The sequence below is a fragment of the Parasteatoda tepidariorum genome, chromosome 12, assembly GCF_982258835.1.
Source record: "Parasteatoda tepidariorum strain Cologne lab strain chromosome 12, Ptep-v5.0, whole genome shotgun sequence".
Classification (NCBI taxonomy): domain Eukaryota; kingdom Metazoa; phylum Arthropoda; class Arachnida; order Araneae; family Theridiidae; genus Parasteatoda; species Parasteatoda tepidariorum.
The window spans coordinates 31416467-31434613 of NC_141766.1; the positions used below are offsets into that span (position 1 = coordinate 31416467).

An 18147-nucleotide genomic window follows, 5' to 3' on the forward strand; every position below is an offset into this window, starting at 1 on the left:
GGTAAGAATTAAAAGGAATGAGTAAAATGAGCCAAATAAAGGGAAAAACTTCTGCATGTATTTAGATTTAATGGAGAAAAAAACTGCTGTTGATAATTCTTAAATGAACTGAAATTACTGAATAAAAGCAAATTTAAAGAAAACATGAATAAAAGTTGATTAACAGTTCCACACCTACTTGAAAGTAAACCACCTAGAATAAGAATTTAGGTTTATATTATCTTTCTTTTTTTTTCTTCAAAAATATTTCAAGTTTATTGTGCAATAACATGAAAAGAAATAAAGGAGTAAAAATTTTCTTTAAACCTTCATACTTTAAATCAAATAATTCATTAGAATCATTGTTTTGGTTCATTTGTTTGGTTTAATTCATTGTTTTGGAAGTACAAAATATTTAACATTTGTGTAAGTGATAATTTTAGAACTGAAAAAATTAGACAACAATATATCTGCAGTATATTGAAAAGCTCATACATTTTAATATGCTAAAAATGACATTGCATACATGGTATAGCAAATACGTAAGTATTGACGGTGATAATGGAAGAGTCATTGCATTGAGCGTAGACTAGAGATTCTAATGCAGAGTAATTTTTCTTGCTCTTCTAAGGCAGAATAGCTAAATTACTTAATATTTTATTACACAACTCATTGAATAACTAAGCTAAATCTGCAAATGTAAAGCTGACTGTAAAAAACTATTTTCAAATTTGAAATCAACACATAATCAAATTTATACCTCTGGTTACAAACAAAATTCTTCCAGTTCAAGTAATTATTACATACAGTGGAACCTGTCAAATTCCTCACCCTGGAAAAATGATGAACTGACTAATGTGGCAGTTTACCAAATTTTTATTTTCATCAAAAGGGCTCTAAAAGTTTGAAATATGCTGGTAACCAGCAAAAATTTCTGATAACAAGTAAAAATAAAGCACCTCTCACATTTCCAGTTTTTTTCCTTCTAAATTTGAAGTTTTGTTGAATATATTCATGCATAAAATTCAAATATTTACATTTGAAATGAATATTACAAATGAATGAAATACTTATTACAACATAATAAAATGTTATGAATTTTCTTGAAAGAAATTTCAAAATGATAAAACTCAGCGTAAATTCAAAGTATTATATTTTCACAATTATAGTATATTTATTATTATATAAATTTATATTACATAAATTTGACATAAGGTCTTTTAGGTTAGGCAACTTTATAAATTGGGATGCAACTTCGTCAGATTTTTCGCGTCCGTGGTATCAAACAACTTTTGAAGAAAAATTCTGAAATCACGAACCTCATTTAAAAGTTATGCAATTTCTGTGAATTAAACATGTGTTTTCGATTTTTCTTTTAAAATAAAATTGAATTGCCCAAAGTTTTCCCTTTTTAATATAATAATAAATGCTCATGGTAACGGGCTCAATTTTGTGCAAACTGCATCATAAATCCATGTGGTTTTATAGAAATTTTTGTTTTCTGAAATTCGGATGTTTTTAATTGAATATTATTACAACAAATTCATTTCAAATCAAGCAATCGATGATAACTTTTTGATGCACTCATTCAAATTGTGCAGTGAATTCATTGTTTTTTTAACCACTTTTTTAATGGTGGTTATACCATGGATTTCTACCCAATTTTTAAAATCCTGGTATTTTGAAAAAACGATATTATTATTACTTACTCATGAATCTCAAATTGCGCATAAGAGTAATCACATCTTGATTTTTGATCCCATTTGCTTGGTTTGGGGCAGATTTCATTGTAAATTCATGTAGTTTTACAGCATTGATTATGCAGATGAATTTCGAATCACCCATTAAAACAACTCATTGACGCACACATTCGTTTCACGCCGATTTTTCTGTGAATTCACATTGTTTTTAGAACCAGTTTTTAATACAATACCACCTGACACAAATCGATTTTACTTAATTTTAAGATCCCAATATTTTTACATGAAACTATTATGACACATGAATCTCTAATTACACATATGATTAATAAACTATCTGTTTTTGACAACATTGGTTCAATTTTGCACCAATTTCTCATAAGTCCATGTGGTTTTGTATCGAAATTCAGCAGCTAATATTATGAATTCCTTCATGATTTTTTAATTCCTATTTCTTCACATGATATTATTACAAAACACAGTATCAGAAATTTGAGGAATAGATAACGGAAAATTGGAATTTTCATCATTGAAAATACATTGATTAAATAATTTTAAATATAGAAATATTTTGATTATGATTTTAAATATGAAAATCAAAAAATAAAACTTGAAACTATCACTATAAAAATTTAAAGGAATCTCTTACATTATATAAAAATTGATTCACTCAATTAAAGAAAATTTCTACTATGTAAAAAAATATTTTTAGATTTTCAAGTAAGTTAGATTTGCAAGTGTAGTAATAAGGTATGCACAAAATGGTTAGAATAGGTATGCACAAAATGAATTCAGATAATAACATTAATTTACAAATGATGGGTTTCTGTATCTATTGATAGCATATAAATCTTTCTATATTTCAAAATCCTTAAAAATTACTTGAGTTTTATTGTGCCAAACCAATAAAATATCAACAATTACATCTCTACAGAATAGTTCACTGTCTTAAAGGAATAGAAACAAGGATTGAACACTATTGACCATTTTTTATGAGTGTAATGATGAATGTCTAACAAATGGCGAACAGCGAAAAATATTCCATTTGACAAGAAATAAAAAATATTCCTATTTCATTTCTATAATTGCATTTAATAATAAAATTGCCATAATGGAAAACATAAAAATTATTCTCTAAGATGATCTACTTAAAATTTATTCTCTATGTTACTGTATATTGACAATATATTGTGCTTTCAAATATTTCCCATTTTTGATGTCTCATAAAAGGTGCAACATAAAGAGAAAGTTAACTAATTGAATGTTAACTGATGTTATATAAACAAATTAAATAATGCATTCAGACAAAGATATTATGTTTATAATTTTGCCTTTTCAAAAAAAGAAATAGATTTAAAAAATAAGACAAATATTGACAGAACAAAAAAATGTTTTGAAACATTTATGAACTTTAAAAATAATTAACAACAATTTGAAAGTATCTCTAATTCTCAGTATTATTCTAACAAATGTTCAAATAAAGGACATTTTATTGATGAAGAAATAAACAGAAGAGGCAAAGATTAATCTTACTTCCCAATGTCCAGTTGAACGAGCATGATGAATAACATGCAATAAAGCTTGGACATCGTGATTTAGATTAGAATTTTGATCTCGTAAAAAGCCATTTTCAACTTTTAGAGCTGTGAGATGCTGCTGAGAATCCTATAAAAAAACTTATTCAAATAAATATCATCAAAATAATTACATAATAAGAAAACAAAATTCAATATATAAAAAAAAAATAACACGAATGTTACAAGCTACTTCGATCAAATGTTACTTTTATTTCATTTGTTACACATTGCTAGAAGTGACAATATATTTTACAAGAATGTGAACATTAATTTTATAATAACTACATAAAACTGGGATAAGTTACAAATGTAAGATTATTTTTAAAAAATCTGAGCATCATGAAGTTTTATGAAATTAATTTATAATTGCTATTAAATTATTAAATTTACTTACTTCACAAGAAAAAATAAAAGATTTCAACCATGAATACAATAAAATGCTTTATCAATTTATTCATTTATTCACAAGAAAATTGAAATACAAATTTCAGAAACTAGCCACTACAATTTATTATAATTCACTAATAACTATTAACATAAATTACATCCTAAAATAGAATTTCTGATTTACAAGAAAATTTTAGGCAATAATAAAGTTCTAAAAAAAACTAACTGTAAAAGTTTTGATTCTAAGCCTAGTCTTCTTTTACATAGAAATGTTCAACCTAAAAGTCTGAACTAGATTAACCTTCAGAGACCTATTACTTATTTATGTATTCTAGTTGTTAATGATAATGCATTTTTCTCTATTATTCTTATTTCTATTGGCAAGCATTGATGTACAATAGAAAGGAAGGTAAGGTCATACGCTCATTTAAAATAAATTTAGATGTTCTTATAAAGAAAAAAAAATTTCCCTTTAAAGAAATAATGCATCACTGCTGACCAGGGTGCTATTTCACCAACTAGCAAGTAGCAAATCGCTATCAGAACGAGAAGCAAAAATTACTAGTAATCTCGTATGGTCTGATTTTACATTGCAAAATGTATTGTGAACTTTAAAAAATGCTTTAAGTAATCTAGTTTAGCACTTGCAAACTTTATTACTGATCTTAAGAAATAAAATCAGGCCCTGTTTGCTGCCAGAAATAAATTTCAAAATAAAATAAAAATTTAAATTATTTTTTAATACAAAATTCGTTTCATAAGAATCGAAATAAAACAATTACTATTGGCTGCTTTTTACAAAAAAAGGAAAGGATCAAATCTTCTTGTGAGTATCAGACATTTATTTTAAGCAGACTATGACAATTGTGACATTAATAACATTTTAAGATTTGATTTATTAATAATAAAGAATTTTTATAAACATTTTTAATATAGAAAGAAGTGCACCTTATAAACGGATTCAATGTAGATGCGCTCTTCAACCAACCTCTTTATTTCTTTTTCATATTCATGCATATTAATCACAGCTTCCTAGATATAAAATATAAGTTTAACAAAATTTATTACAGAACTTATAGTCGTTATAGAATGTAAAAGTAGAGCTGCAAGATAAAAGGCAATTAATATAATTTTAGAAACTAGAATAAGCAGAGAAACAAAGTCCGAATTTAAAAAATATTAAAGCGATAGGCCTAATGTTCTGCATTAATATTTTTTAGTTAGATGAATGTACAAAAGGATAAAAGCAACTTAAAATTTTAAGTGAGTTACAAGCATCCTTTCTTTTGCATTAAATATAACAAATTTTGTGAACAAATTTCAAAAAATTCACATGCCTAAATTTAACTATCACTGCTGATATTTTGTACACCTTTAGAAGATAGTATTCTACAGCTTTAATATAAAAAATGGAGGCGAAGGCCAAAATTGTGTCCTTCTACAAGAAAAGTGTATGACGAGCACCCAAAATAGATACACCAGAAAAATTATATATCTGTCATTTATGACTGAATACTTATAAATATGAATGGAAATAGAGTAACATCAATGTTTCTCAAATACGTAGATCTTTTTCCACGAAACAAAAAAAATAATAAAACCTTTACTTAAAAATGGTAAATAAAATTGTAAATTAAAAAAAACTATCAGTGTAATTTAAATAAAATTTCTATGTATTCATTTTTCAAATAACAAACAAAATGTCATGTTAGTTTGTTTAATTTTAATAAAAGTTGAAATACTATATGTAACACAGCTGGCTGCAAAAAGAAAAAAAATCAGCAGGTACTATGAAATAAAAGTTTTATGCTAACTTTTGCCTAATATCAAAAATAGGGATAAAAGAAATTTTAGTCAATAGGAAAAAAAATAAATAAATATATATATATATATACACACCGAAGAGCCATTACATTATGACCACCCTGCTAATAACATGTAGGACCACCTTTAACCCTCAAAACTGCTAGCACCCGCCGTGGCATTGATTCCACAAGGTGCTGATAAGTAGTCTGAGGTATCTGGTACCAAGCGCTCACCAACTGGTCCTGCAATTCCCTCACATTGCGAGGGGGTAGCGTGGCAGCACGAGTTTGGTTTTCCAAGTAGGACCACAAATGCTCTATTGGATTAAGGTCAGGTGAATTTGGGGGCCAAGACATGACTTGAAAGTCACTGGAATGTTCCTCGAACCAATTCATGACGATTTGACCCTTATGACATGGTGCATTATCCTGTTGGTAAACACCATCGCCCGCAGGAAAAACTGTTGTCATGAATGGGTGAACCTGGTCTGTAACTATGTTCAAGTAGCTTACAGACGTCAGGGATAGTTCTATGAGGATTATGGGTCCTAACGTGCCCCATGAAAACATTGTTCCTGGGCAAGAAACCATTAAAACCTAGGCGGATGGAGGGTGGTCATAATGTAATGGCTCTTCGGTGTATATATATATATATATATAATCGAGAGAGATTATGCTAATAATAACTAATTCAACCATAGATTAATTGATATAGACCAAACAAAATACATAAACATTAATAATTTTTAAAATGAAAGAGAAAGTACTTCCCCAGATCCTTAGATATGTCTATCAATAATGAATCTTTCATGCATGTTTATCAATCTAGAGTTAAATTGACAGCAATATTTTCCATTTATGGTTCATATAAAATGAACTTTAAAATGTTTTATTATGATAATTATACTTTTGAATACTAATAGATATTAAAGTTATTTTAGTTAGTTAAATATATTTATTAATTAATTCAAAAATAGAAAAGTTCAAAATAATAAAAAATGAAATTTAAGAAAATAAAAGCTTCAAACTGATTACTTTAAATGAGGAATTATTTATTACTTAGCAGTAATGCTTATTTAAATGTTCAAGCGAGCAATAAATTATGTTAAAAACTATTCTTGTAGGTATTTCTTTAGGAACTCTCCTAATTTTAGGGAATATTCTAAGATTTACAAAAACTAAGAGAATTTTTTATTAAACCAAGAAAAACTGGCAAATTTCAGGATAGTAAGTAGTTATGACAAAGTCTCTATAATTAACACATGATGCAGCTATATAAACTTATCTTATGCAGCTTTTGTTCTGTTGCAAAATTTCATGAAATATTTTTTAAGGGTAATGATCAAATATTTTATTTAAAAATTTTTACCTCTTTGAAACTTTTTTCATTGATAGAGCTAAAAAAACACTTTCACTTAGGTTTAAGTATAACTATAAAAAATATGTATTCCATGATGGTATATATTTAGTTACAAATAATATTACCAATTTTTAATTTGCTTCAGGTAATAAAATATTAAAGAGAAATAGTTAGATATAGTATTATCAATTATCATTAATAAAATCCTATCATGATGTTCACTCTTTAAAAGTCACATTCAAATAGTTGCATGAAAATTTGCATAGCAATTTAAAAGCATAAATAACTTTTTATTTATATAAAGGTCAAAAGCATTCTGTGCAGAAGAAAAACTTCCTTTTTTTACTTTTGAAAGTAATGTAAAATCAGGTATTAAAATAATATTTCAAAATTTGAAAAATCATTTATCACTGTATGGAAAAGTTGCAGCAATTGATAAACAGTTGCCTAACATACAACACATATGAATCTTTATTTGAAATAAATCTAAAAAAATCTTGTATTGATTTAAAATAATGCAACAAAAAATCTGTTTTGCTCTACTGAAGTTTAAAAAAAATTTAATTTTAAATCTTGAGAGCATTATAATGTTTGAAATGTTAGGCATTTGCTGATATATGTTTCATTTTTTACAGGAGCTCTTATTTTTAAAATAAAAGACCATCTATGAAATTTTAATAAACAATTTATAATTTTTATTCAATCAATTTCCAAATTCAATACGAATTTGTAAACTATACTTATATGATAGAAGTTCATAAAAGATACATTCAACATACATGATAGAATATTGTAACAACTCTTATAGACAGTAATTAAATTTAAAAATGTTCCAGTCCTAAAAATATTGCATTGATATTGAGAAGTATGAAAATAACTGAAAGAATTTCTAAAATGAATTAATTACTAATCATTGCTAAACAAATTTGTATAAAAAATTATAGTAAGAAGTAAGATTATATAAAGTAGAATAATTAAAAATCAATCAAAGAAAAATCAAAATAGATTAAGAAACTACCATTGAATTAATGAGGTTTTAAAATGAAAAAGCTACATAAGTTTCAGGTTTCAACAACTATATCAAGGTTCAAAAAAATTTAATAATAAAAAACTATACTTTATCATAGTAAAACTTTAACAAAATTCAGATGTTAATTGTTAACGTCCAAAATTCATCAGTTAATTGTAAATTTAATATATGTTTTTCGTGAGTTATAATGTAAGAAATATAATAAGTTTTCAGGAAAAGGAAAAACATATACCACATAACTTGGTGTACTCCTTTGCAAACTCCTAAAATTTTGCGAAAATTATAGGGTCAACTTATACATTGGTAATAAAATTGAACATTTGGTGGTCATAAAATAGTGATGCATTATTAACAATGAGATAGATATGAATAACTATATCAATTTCCCCCTTGTAAAAATTATTTTTTATATGATATATGTGATTAATTTTACATTTTCTCTCATCATATTTTCTTTACAGAAAATACTTTTTTTTTAAATAATACTTTAAATTACATCAAGAAAATAAGTAAGAATAAGAGAAGACAAAATAATTTATTCAAGAATATTTCAAATAATATAACACAGTGAAAAATTTTTAAACATAACATAAAGCTACAAATGTAAAAATTCCAAAACATCATGTGTTGGATTCAATAATGGTAGCAGTGTCATCATATGGAACCCACTCTACTTCATCCTCATCTGCTGAGTCCCACAAAAAATCATCTTCATCCCCATCCAAAAAATTTGAAATTCTACACTTTTTTTAAAGATTTTACAATAAAATAGAAATTTTCATATTTGGTTATTGCAGCAGTAGACTTCATCTGACGTATAAGTAATTTTCGATCTCATAATCGAAAATAAGGGGTTGAATTATACACCGAGATATACAGTAGTTATTTTTCTAAGTCATTAGATGAATATTTCAAAAAATCTTGACTCACCATTGTTGTTTTAGCACTATTCTTTAATCTTTTTTCCATTTGTTTAACTCTCTGTTGGGCTTCCTTTTCTAACTCAATCATGGTTGATGCAAAAGTATCATTTTGTTCGTAGAGATGTTTAACATATGATTCTAAAGCTATAATTTTCTCCTTTAGTACAAAAATAATGGGAGATGTTAGTGGTTAGTTTTTTTTACATCAATCACTTAATTTAAACTCTTGCAAATAAATTCTGACAAAATATAATTTATTTTATAAGAATCATATTCTGTTTAAGACAATGCCCCAAATTAAATTCAAATTTTATGAAACTTGTCCTAAGCTAAAAATGAAACAAAAAATAACATGACTGAGATTTTCAATAATATAAATATGTTGTTGTTGTTAATTTACGTCGCACTAGAGCTGCACAATGGGCTATTGGCGACGGTCTGGGAAATATCCCGGAGGATGATCCGAAGACATGCCATCACAATTCCGATCCTCTGCGGAGGGGATGGCACCCCCGCTTCGGTAGCCCGACGACCTGCGCGCGAAGTCGAGCACTTTACGGTAGCACAGTTTAACGAGGACCAATACCGCACACCCTCGGTCCCTACGCAGACTGATCCAAGTGGTCACCCACCCGCACACTGACCGCAGCCAGTGATGCTTGACTTCGGTGATCAGCTGGGAACCGTGTCTTAACGATCAGTCTACTGCGGGACACAATATAAATATGAAGTTTCATAAAAGGCATTTTTTTTTCTTGACAGATCATTGAATAAGATAGTTTTTAATGAAAAAATATTTTCTCTAAAAGCTGGATGCTGTTCTTATGTTTTCTTAAGCTGATATTTCAAAAATCTCTAAATCATGTCCTTCTATCTATTTCCACTAAACTCTTCTGTTGTAAAAGTAATAGGCTTTTATGAAACAATATAAATATGAAGTTTCATAAAAGCCTATTACTTTTACAACAGAAGAGTTTAGTGGAAATAGATAGAAGGAGATGATTCAGAGATTTTTGAAATATCAGCTTAAGAAAACATAAGAACAGCATCCAGCTTTTAGAGAACATATTTTTTCATTAAAAACTATCTTATTCAATGATCTGTCATGAAAAAAAATAAAGTTCTGTGCTGCATATATTAAGCTTTTAACCCAAAACCACTCTGGTAGAAAGTCACTTCATATCATGATGTTTTTGATAGAAAAATTATCCTTAAAATTAACCATATTGTTTCTTATTTTTAGGACACTAAAACATTAAACATTTAAAACATTAAAACATAAAGAAATAATTTTATCTGTGTTAATAATATAATTAGATAAACCCATTGTATTTAAGAAGTTGTTCATCAAATTAATAAATAGCAATCATTAAAAGAATGTTCTCAAGTATTAAATACACATTGTTTTTGCACTCTCAAAACTGCAACCGAAAAAAATAATAATAAAAAAATCTACCACTAATTTCAAGAATATTTTTCAATCACTAAAAGTTCAAACAATACAAAATTAACCCTTTATTAAAATATTAAAACAAAAAAGTAAATATTTTTCATTTTTAGGTAATTATCGATTTTGCAATTTAGACTGAACTAATCCAAAACTACAAATTATTCTTTCCGATTGTCAAAGAAAAAGTATTAAGCAATTTTTTTAATTGGCAGAGATGCTTTAATTTTTCAGCTGGTCTTCTAGCTTAAAAATTTTCTACCAAACTATAGGTTCAACATTTAGAAGTTGATCAACAAGTATGGATTTTTTATGAGTAAGTATAGTGGATTAGAGCATGTGCTCGTTTATAGATTAACTTTCTTTTTTTAACTGAAAAATTTATTTATAACTATTGCATACTACCAATTTTTATAGCCTTTTTAAAATACATATAAACTAAGCATAATCAGGGTTCATACAGAGATCAGAAGAAGAAATCTAAGGAGTATCCAAGGAGTCTGAAATTTTAAGGACTTATCAGAAATTTAAAAACTGTGTGAAAGATAACTAGACAGTTTTTTTTAGTTTTTTTTATTAAAAAGCAGTTATTTTATGAACCTTGGAAAAATGTTTATTTTGCATATTTTTTTCTAGCCCTTTTGAAATAAATTTTGACTTTGTCAAACTTCATCAAGAAAAATAAATAAAGTTATCACTTTTACACATAAATACATTTTCCAGTTTCAAATATTTTAATAATTCTTGTTAAAGTATAGATATTAAAGATTAACATAAGAACCTACCAATCTTACATTTTAAAATTTGAATACGCAAAAAAATCTAAGGCATTTTATACAAAAAAAAAATAATAAATAAATAAAAATCACAGTAAATTATTAAGTTTGCTTGTAACATGTAAAATTAAAATTATTTGCTGCTATTTTTTTCTTCTAACTTTCTTCTTGCAAATCAATTTCTTTTTCTTCTGAAGTTTTTCTTAAACTATTAGATTATTGACAGCTAAGTCATATTTGATTAGCTAAGCCATATAATTTAGTTGGACAGCAAATTCATCAGCAGACTTAGTAAGTTCAGCGATGCTACGCAATAATCTAAGGAGTTTCTAGGGACAAATTGGGAAATCTAAGTAGTTCCAAGTACTCCTTGGAAACTTTTTTATTTCCAAGGAGTATAAGGAGTCTGTACGCACCCTGTGTAATATTACATTAAACAAACTAGAATGATTGCTGATGTTTGTTCAGTTGATTTTTAAGGTGATTATTAATAAAGTCACTACACAATAGTAAATGAAATAGCATACAGAAAAAAGTAAAAAAGAAAATAATGTTAAAATTGTACCTGTGCTTTTTCAGTTTCATTCAAATTCTTGTTAGTTTCAATAGCTGAAAGTCTTCGATTATAAACATCTTGAATTAACTTTAAGAATATAGGCACATCTGATTCAAAATCTGAATTCGGATCATTAAGTTCAATTACAGTGGAGGGCTTTACATTTCCATTTAAAAAGTTTGTCTCACTTTCTGTAGTTTCATCATGCTTGTCATTTTTAAAATCCATATTCCAAAATATTAAACTTGCATTGTTTGATTGATATCTAAAAAATAAATAATTGTAAATCTTTAAGATAATCAATAAAGATAAACAGTACAGCAGAGAAAACATAAAAAAAATAATGCACTAAATAGCTTAATCAGAATCAAAACATTACTTTGAGCAGATGGAAAAGTCATGACATACTTTCTCAAACAGAGCGCTGATTTTTGAAAATACTAAGTTATTTGCAACTATGTCACAATTTTACTTCATTTAACAATTAATAAGTGAATATCATTTAAGAGTCATATTCCTGATATGTTCAAGCTTAATTAAACACCATTCCTATTGCTCCTTACGTATTCCTGAATCCAAATATACCCAAATTCTTCTCAAACACCATTTTTTAGGGACCTCATCTTCTATGTTTATCACTTTTGAGAAATTTTATGGTCTTGAATTTCAGCTATTTAATTTAAAAATAAAAACATATTACTATAGAATCTATAAAAAAAAAGTTATTACATCTGGTACTTACTTTCCTCTTGTATCAAACATCTCCCCTTACCAAAACAGGTCTTAATTTAAAACTTTTCTCTCCTCTAGATCCTTAGAAGAAATTTAACAGTTAAAAAACTATTTTCTTTTCCTCCTCACCAGACAGCCCATTATGGGCCAATGCCTTCCTCTAAAGCAGGGGTCCCCAACCCTATGCCCGCGGGCACCATGGCGCCCGTCAATCGATCTAGGTGCGCCCGCTGCTTGTGCTCAACGATAAAATATTTCAGTTTTCCATTTTCCCAATAAATGCTATGCAAATACATACTAAAGTACGCCGGCTCAGTAAAGGTAAAGTACTTGAATAGATTTCTACATTTAATTGGATAAATAAAAAATTATCTTGCAACCAAAAATCAAACATTTTTAGAACTAAGACATCCTCTTTGGCTAGCAGATTTGTCTTTCAGAACGGACATAAGGGAAAAACTAAATTATTTAAACTTGGAGCTGCAGGGAAAGGACAAACATAAAGCAAAATTGATAGAGGCTGTAAACTCGTCCAGAGCTAAGCTAGTTTTGTGGTTATCATATTTGAAAATAAAGTTTTCTTGTGCATTTTCCAAGCATGAAAAAATTGATAGGTGACAGTGAAATTGACTTATTAACATTTGTCACCAACCTCTAATTGCTTAAAGATCAATTTAAAAAGCGCTTTCAGCAATTTAATATCATCGAGCCTTTGATAACTTTTTTGTTAATCCTTTTACCAACCAAATAAACGTAACCGTAATAGCAACATACATTTCAGAATTAGAAATTGTGGATATTCAGAATGACATTATCCTCAAAACTATTATATCACATGAGAAATTCTAGAATATAGTTGAAGGAATAAATTCCATTCTTAAAAAGAGCATCATATTCTCCCAATTATGTATTGCTGGCCAGCGAAATGCCATGCCAAACACCACATGCCACTGTATTTTATAAGTAATTTTTATACTTCGTATGTTTTGAAAGTAATTTAGTAATATTTTATTTTACAAAAAATATTAATATTAATTGTATTCATATATTAAATTAATTTTTAAAATTTAATTTTTTGTGCGCTATATGTAGTGTGTATTATTACCTATGTCTACCAACTATAAATTTATCTTGAAAAAATAAGTGGTGCCCGCCATTCGATCGATATTCTGGTATTTGCTCTTAGGTACAAAAAGGTTGGGGACCACTGCTCTAAAGATTTCTCCATAACAACTTCCTATTTACCTTTGATCTCAAATTCTTTTCACTAATTGCAAGAAAATCAGATTCCACTGAATCATCCCATCTCAACCACATACTTCCCCACTTTCTTGTTCCAGTTCAGCTCTTGTTCTTTTATCCAGATAACCCTTAATCTTATGGCCATAAAATTAATAAAAAGTAATAAACAGGGGGAGGGGAGTTCAGAAAATGATGGGTGATTTAGAGAACAGGAGTAACATTCAGATTCAGAAGGTAATTTTATGCATGAATCAGTGTGAATGTTTTGAGGGCAAATTTTTGTACATAGCAATTTTATTAATAAAAAGCTAGTATTTAAATAACATGCAAAATGTATGGTATTCAGAAAAGAATCTGCAAAAGTCAATAAATATTGTAGCCCTGGTAGCAGAAAACCTCCAGCATGACAGCAAGCAATGTAGATTATTACACCATCTGTAGATTATTTATTATCTCAGATTTCAATAATAATAAACTGCTGGCAAGACGATGTTATTTTCTTCTTCTTTTTTAAAATAAATAAAATTGCAAAATAAAATAGAGATGAAACAAAAAAGTAAAGTTTTTTTTCTTTTAGTTCCTCAAAGATGAACATTAAGGAATCATAAGTTCACTCTTTGAAAACTGACACCAAAAACAATTTATCAAAAGGTGCAGCTTGCATGAAGTGCTTCGGCCATACAATTGCTGAAACTTAGGTTTGCAGTAAAGGTTTTTATTTTGGGCTCAAATACAATTTTATTCACTAAAATATATTCATAAGGGGTGAAAACATATCTAAAATTTTAAAAAGGAGAGAAAAAATATTTAATTATTCTTTTAACAGTTGTTTTTTTCCGCTTTTTTTTTTTTTTAGAATGCTACTCGTCTTCCAACCAGGAATCTGAGATGATAGAATAATCTGATTGGATATTTAGAAGTTTCAACAATAGATAAATTTTATTTTTCCTTACAAATATTATTGTGTAAAATTAAAATTAATAAAGCATGCATTTCTGAGCAGAATTTTTTTAAACTATTTTATGCTTAAATTTAGCTATAAGTATGTTTGGTAAGCCAAATTTTTCCATTAATAGTCTGATAAGTTTTACTTTGAGTGATGTATCTTAGAGATAATTTATTTGATTTTATAACCAGCGTTGAACAGCCAACCCAAATTTGAGTACACGATTACCGATGTTCAACTCTGTAGCAATGTAATTTTGAACCCAATCCAGAAGACAAAGAATCTCCTAATATAGGGAGAAATTTGCCTTCGTGGAGGACTTTTTGATGGAACTAGACCGCATTTGAGTAACATGGAGAGGAAAACCACAAAAACCTCCCACAGTTAGCCTGATGGCAAGGGGACTTTAACCCATGATCCATCTTTGACTGAGGATTTTATAAAGTGCAAATCATTGTGAGCATATGCTAACTTTATCAAACATGTTGTAAATAAATTTTGCTTCATGAAGTATAATAAATTTGTTGTAAATAAATTTATTTATTGTTTTTTATTACATATTTTTATTATTTCTTAAACTCTAGTTAATTAGTTTCTTCCTAGCAGTAATAAAATTTTAAAAATAAATTACTGTATGTTCCATTAATAGTAAAAAAAAACTGAATTATAACTAAGATATTTATAGCCAAAATTAATCTAAAAAAATTAGAGTTATGTGAGGTATTCAAACCTAAGAACAACAAAAAGAAAACTTATTCAGGCAATTTCATCATTACAAACATATTATTGGCAGACTTTAAATACATATAGCTCAGTGTCTAATAAAATTCAAGCTATTTAAAAAAAAATTGGAGTAATTGTTGGTGTTATATTTGTATTCATTGCAGTTTTTACACAGAAATTTAACATTTATTTAAAAAAAAATTTAAAATTAAAAAAAAATTTAAGATTAGTATAAATATTACTCTGAGTTATTTAAAGTAAAAATATTAAAACTGCTTGACTTTCTCATCTAAAGTTTTAAATGTTGAATAGCTTACAAATGTTACTAGCATAATGATGGAATTCCCTATTTCTAGTAAAAAACAACTGCAATTTAAAATTTTTGTATATAAAATTATAATGACACACATTTTTTATCAATATGCTAGTTTTCAATCAACACAATCAGTAAATAGACAGTAATCAAATTAACAAATTTCGTGCTATTGGTATTACAGAATAACACAAAACATGAAATCATATGCAAAGTTTTAGAGAAATATAAGTTAATTTGAAACTCTTTCAAAATAAAAGTTTGGTTATAGAATTATATTAATTTCAGCTTTTTTATGTTTTAATTACATAATTTGTTCCCTAGTTTCTCAAATGCATATATTACTGAATCTCTTGTTTTTGTATTTGTGTCCATGTGAAATTTCCAAAATTTCTCATAAATCGTCCCCTTAAATTTTGACCCTTTTTCCTACGACAAATTTGTAAGATTAATTATAATGTAAGGAAATGTACACAGTTTAAAAGTAATTACATGGGAAAAAATAGATTACAAATTGGTAAAATAGAAGATAAAAATGCCATAAATTAAGAATACCAACTTTCAAAAATATAAGCCCACTTGGTTGCATTCCAGTAAAATATTTAAAATTAAGGTTATGCAACTACAACAGAAAATAAAGTAAATTATTGCCTCAAATATATGCACCAAACATTACTTCAAATATTTTTCTTGAAAGTAATAAATTTCTGAATTCTTTTAACTAAATATAAATATATTAATGAAATAACATATTTAAAAACTAAGGTAATAATAACTAACCACACTTGCTAAACAGTTTATAAAACAAACAACTATTCTCGATTCTTAAAAGAAAGCAAAGTCTGTGACCTATTTTTTGAGCTATTATTATGTTAAAGAACATATGTTTCATAAAATCTGAACTCAGACTATTATTCTTCAGAAAAGTATGTTTTTATTCACAAAAACTATCTTCTTCTCAGCCAATAAAAATGTTTTGCCTTAAAAATAACTTGTTACTTCAATGATATTATAAAGAGAGTAAAAAGAGATTGAATGTCAACATCTCTTACTAAATGCAATGAAATAAAGATACCACTATACTAAAGAAAATGCCAATTTAATTATTTACTTTCTCTTGGTGAAGTTGTTTTGTTAAAGAACATATGTTTGATAAATCTCAACTTACTCTTTTATTTCTTAGAATAGAATACCTTTACTTACAGTAATTATCTTATCTCCCTACAGACATGCTTTTTCCAGAAAATAACTTAACATAATGATGTTACAATAAAACCAAAAAGAGCATAAATGTTAACATCTCTCATAAAATGCAATAAAATAAAAAAAATTAGGAGTAAAAATAATATTTTAATTTATACAGAATTGATAATGAGTATATATTTAAGCAAATTGGATTATTTAACAGCAAAGGTGAGAAAAATTATGGCAAATTGAATGAAATTCTTGGAGGGGCCATTTAATTCCTAAAAAAAACTAAACTGTTTCATATCAAAAGCCCTTCAATTTTGAAAACTAAATTCATTTTAATTTTCAAAATTCAATTGATATTTATTTAACAGCAAAGGTGAGCAAATTTATGGCAAATTTAATGAAATTCTTTGATCGACTATTAATTCCTAAGAAAAACGAAACTGTTTCATATCAAAAGCCCAGCAATTTCGAAAATTAAATTCGTTTTAGTTTTCAAAATTCATATGATGTTTATTTAACAGCAAAGTTGGGCAAAATTATGGCAAGTTGAATGAAATTCTTGGATGAACCATGTAATTCAGCAAAATTATGACAAATTGAATGAAATTCTTGAATGGACCATTTAATACCTAAGAAAAACGAAACTGTTTCATATCACTGCTATTTTGAAAATTAAAAATTACATTGACACGCTGCTACACGGTTTCTCAAAGCACCATATATTAATATTATATAATACAGACATAAATTTAAAAAATTTTGGGAATATTAGTTACACAAGAAGTTCATGAGAGCGATATCAAAAGTAAATTAAGATATAGTTCTCGGAGTTTTGGAAGGAAAAAAAAGTTTTAGAAATGCTGATATTAAAGAAAAGTTTTTAATTAACTCTAATAGAAATTATGGTTACAAAAATAGTCGTAGGAGAATTATGTATGTCACGGAACTTTTATTGAACATTAATCAAGTTTTTAATAGCAACAAACATATTAATAAAATCACAATATTAAAAAGGCTAATTACGGTTCTGGGAAACTAAATCATATATTTTTTTTTGTTTTGCTTGAATAAATCAGAACATAATTTTAACGTAACAATCATCTATGAAACAGCTTTTCAGCTTAGGACACTGAACCAATCTGAGATGTCCACACGATCAAAACAAACAACTGATCTCTGATCGTGTCGATCTGTTTGTAACAGAATCAGAGAGTTTAAGCGAATCTGTATAATATTTCTTTTGAGCTAGGCTGCAAGCCATTAGAAAGCCGAACCTACTTCCTCTAAATGGCGAGTTAGCATATGCATTGAACCAATTAAATTACGAATCACTTCCATGACTCCGGTTTAAACGTAGCAGTGGGAATTTTTTTTTTATAATCGATAAAAATGGCGGATGACTTAGCTGTCAAATTTCAAATGCTCTAGTTGAGTAGAACGTACGAAAGTAAATAAAA

At 27.3% G+C, this 18147-nt stretch overlaps 1 protein-coding gene across 3 annotated transcripts in view; it reads right to left on the minus strand.

The window, feature by feature from the left end:
* LOC107440907 (uncharacterized) overlaps positions 1-17892 on the minus strand; it is a 47667-nt gene extending 29775 nt beyond the window's left edge. The window contains exons 1-5 of one of the 3 annotated variants that reach the window (XM_016053990.5): positions 17714-17892; positions 11550-11805; positions 8769-8918; positions 4592-4675; positions 3213-3344 (exon numbers count right to left, since the gene is read on the minus strand). In XM_016053990.5, the coding sequence (XP_015909476.2) occupies positions 3213-3344; positions 4592-4675; positions 8769-8918; positions 11550-11768 (585 nt within the window). In that variant the 5' untranslated portion in view covers positions 11769-11805; positions 17714-17892. Of the gene's footprint in view, positions 1-3212; positions 3345-4591; positions 4676-8768; positions 8919-11549; positions 11806-16055; positions 16114-17713 lie in introns of those variants that run through there. The other 2 variants (XM_016053991.4, XM_071188444.2) reach the window with 2 other exon arrangements.
* Positions 17893-18147: the final 255 nt, after the last annotated feature.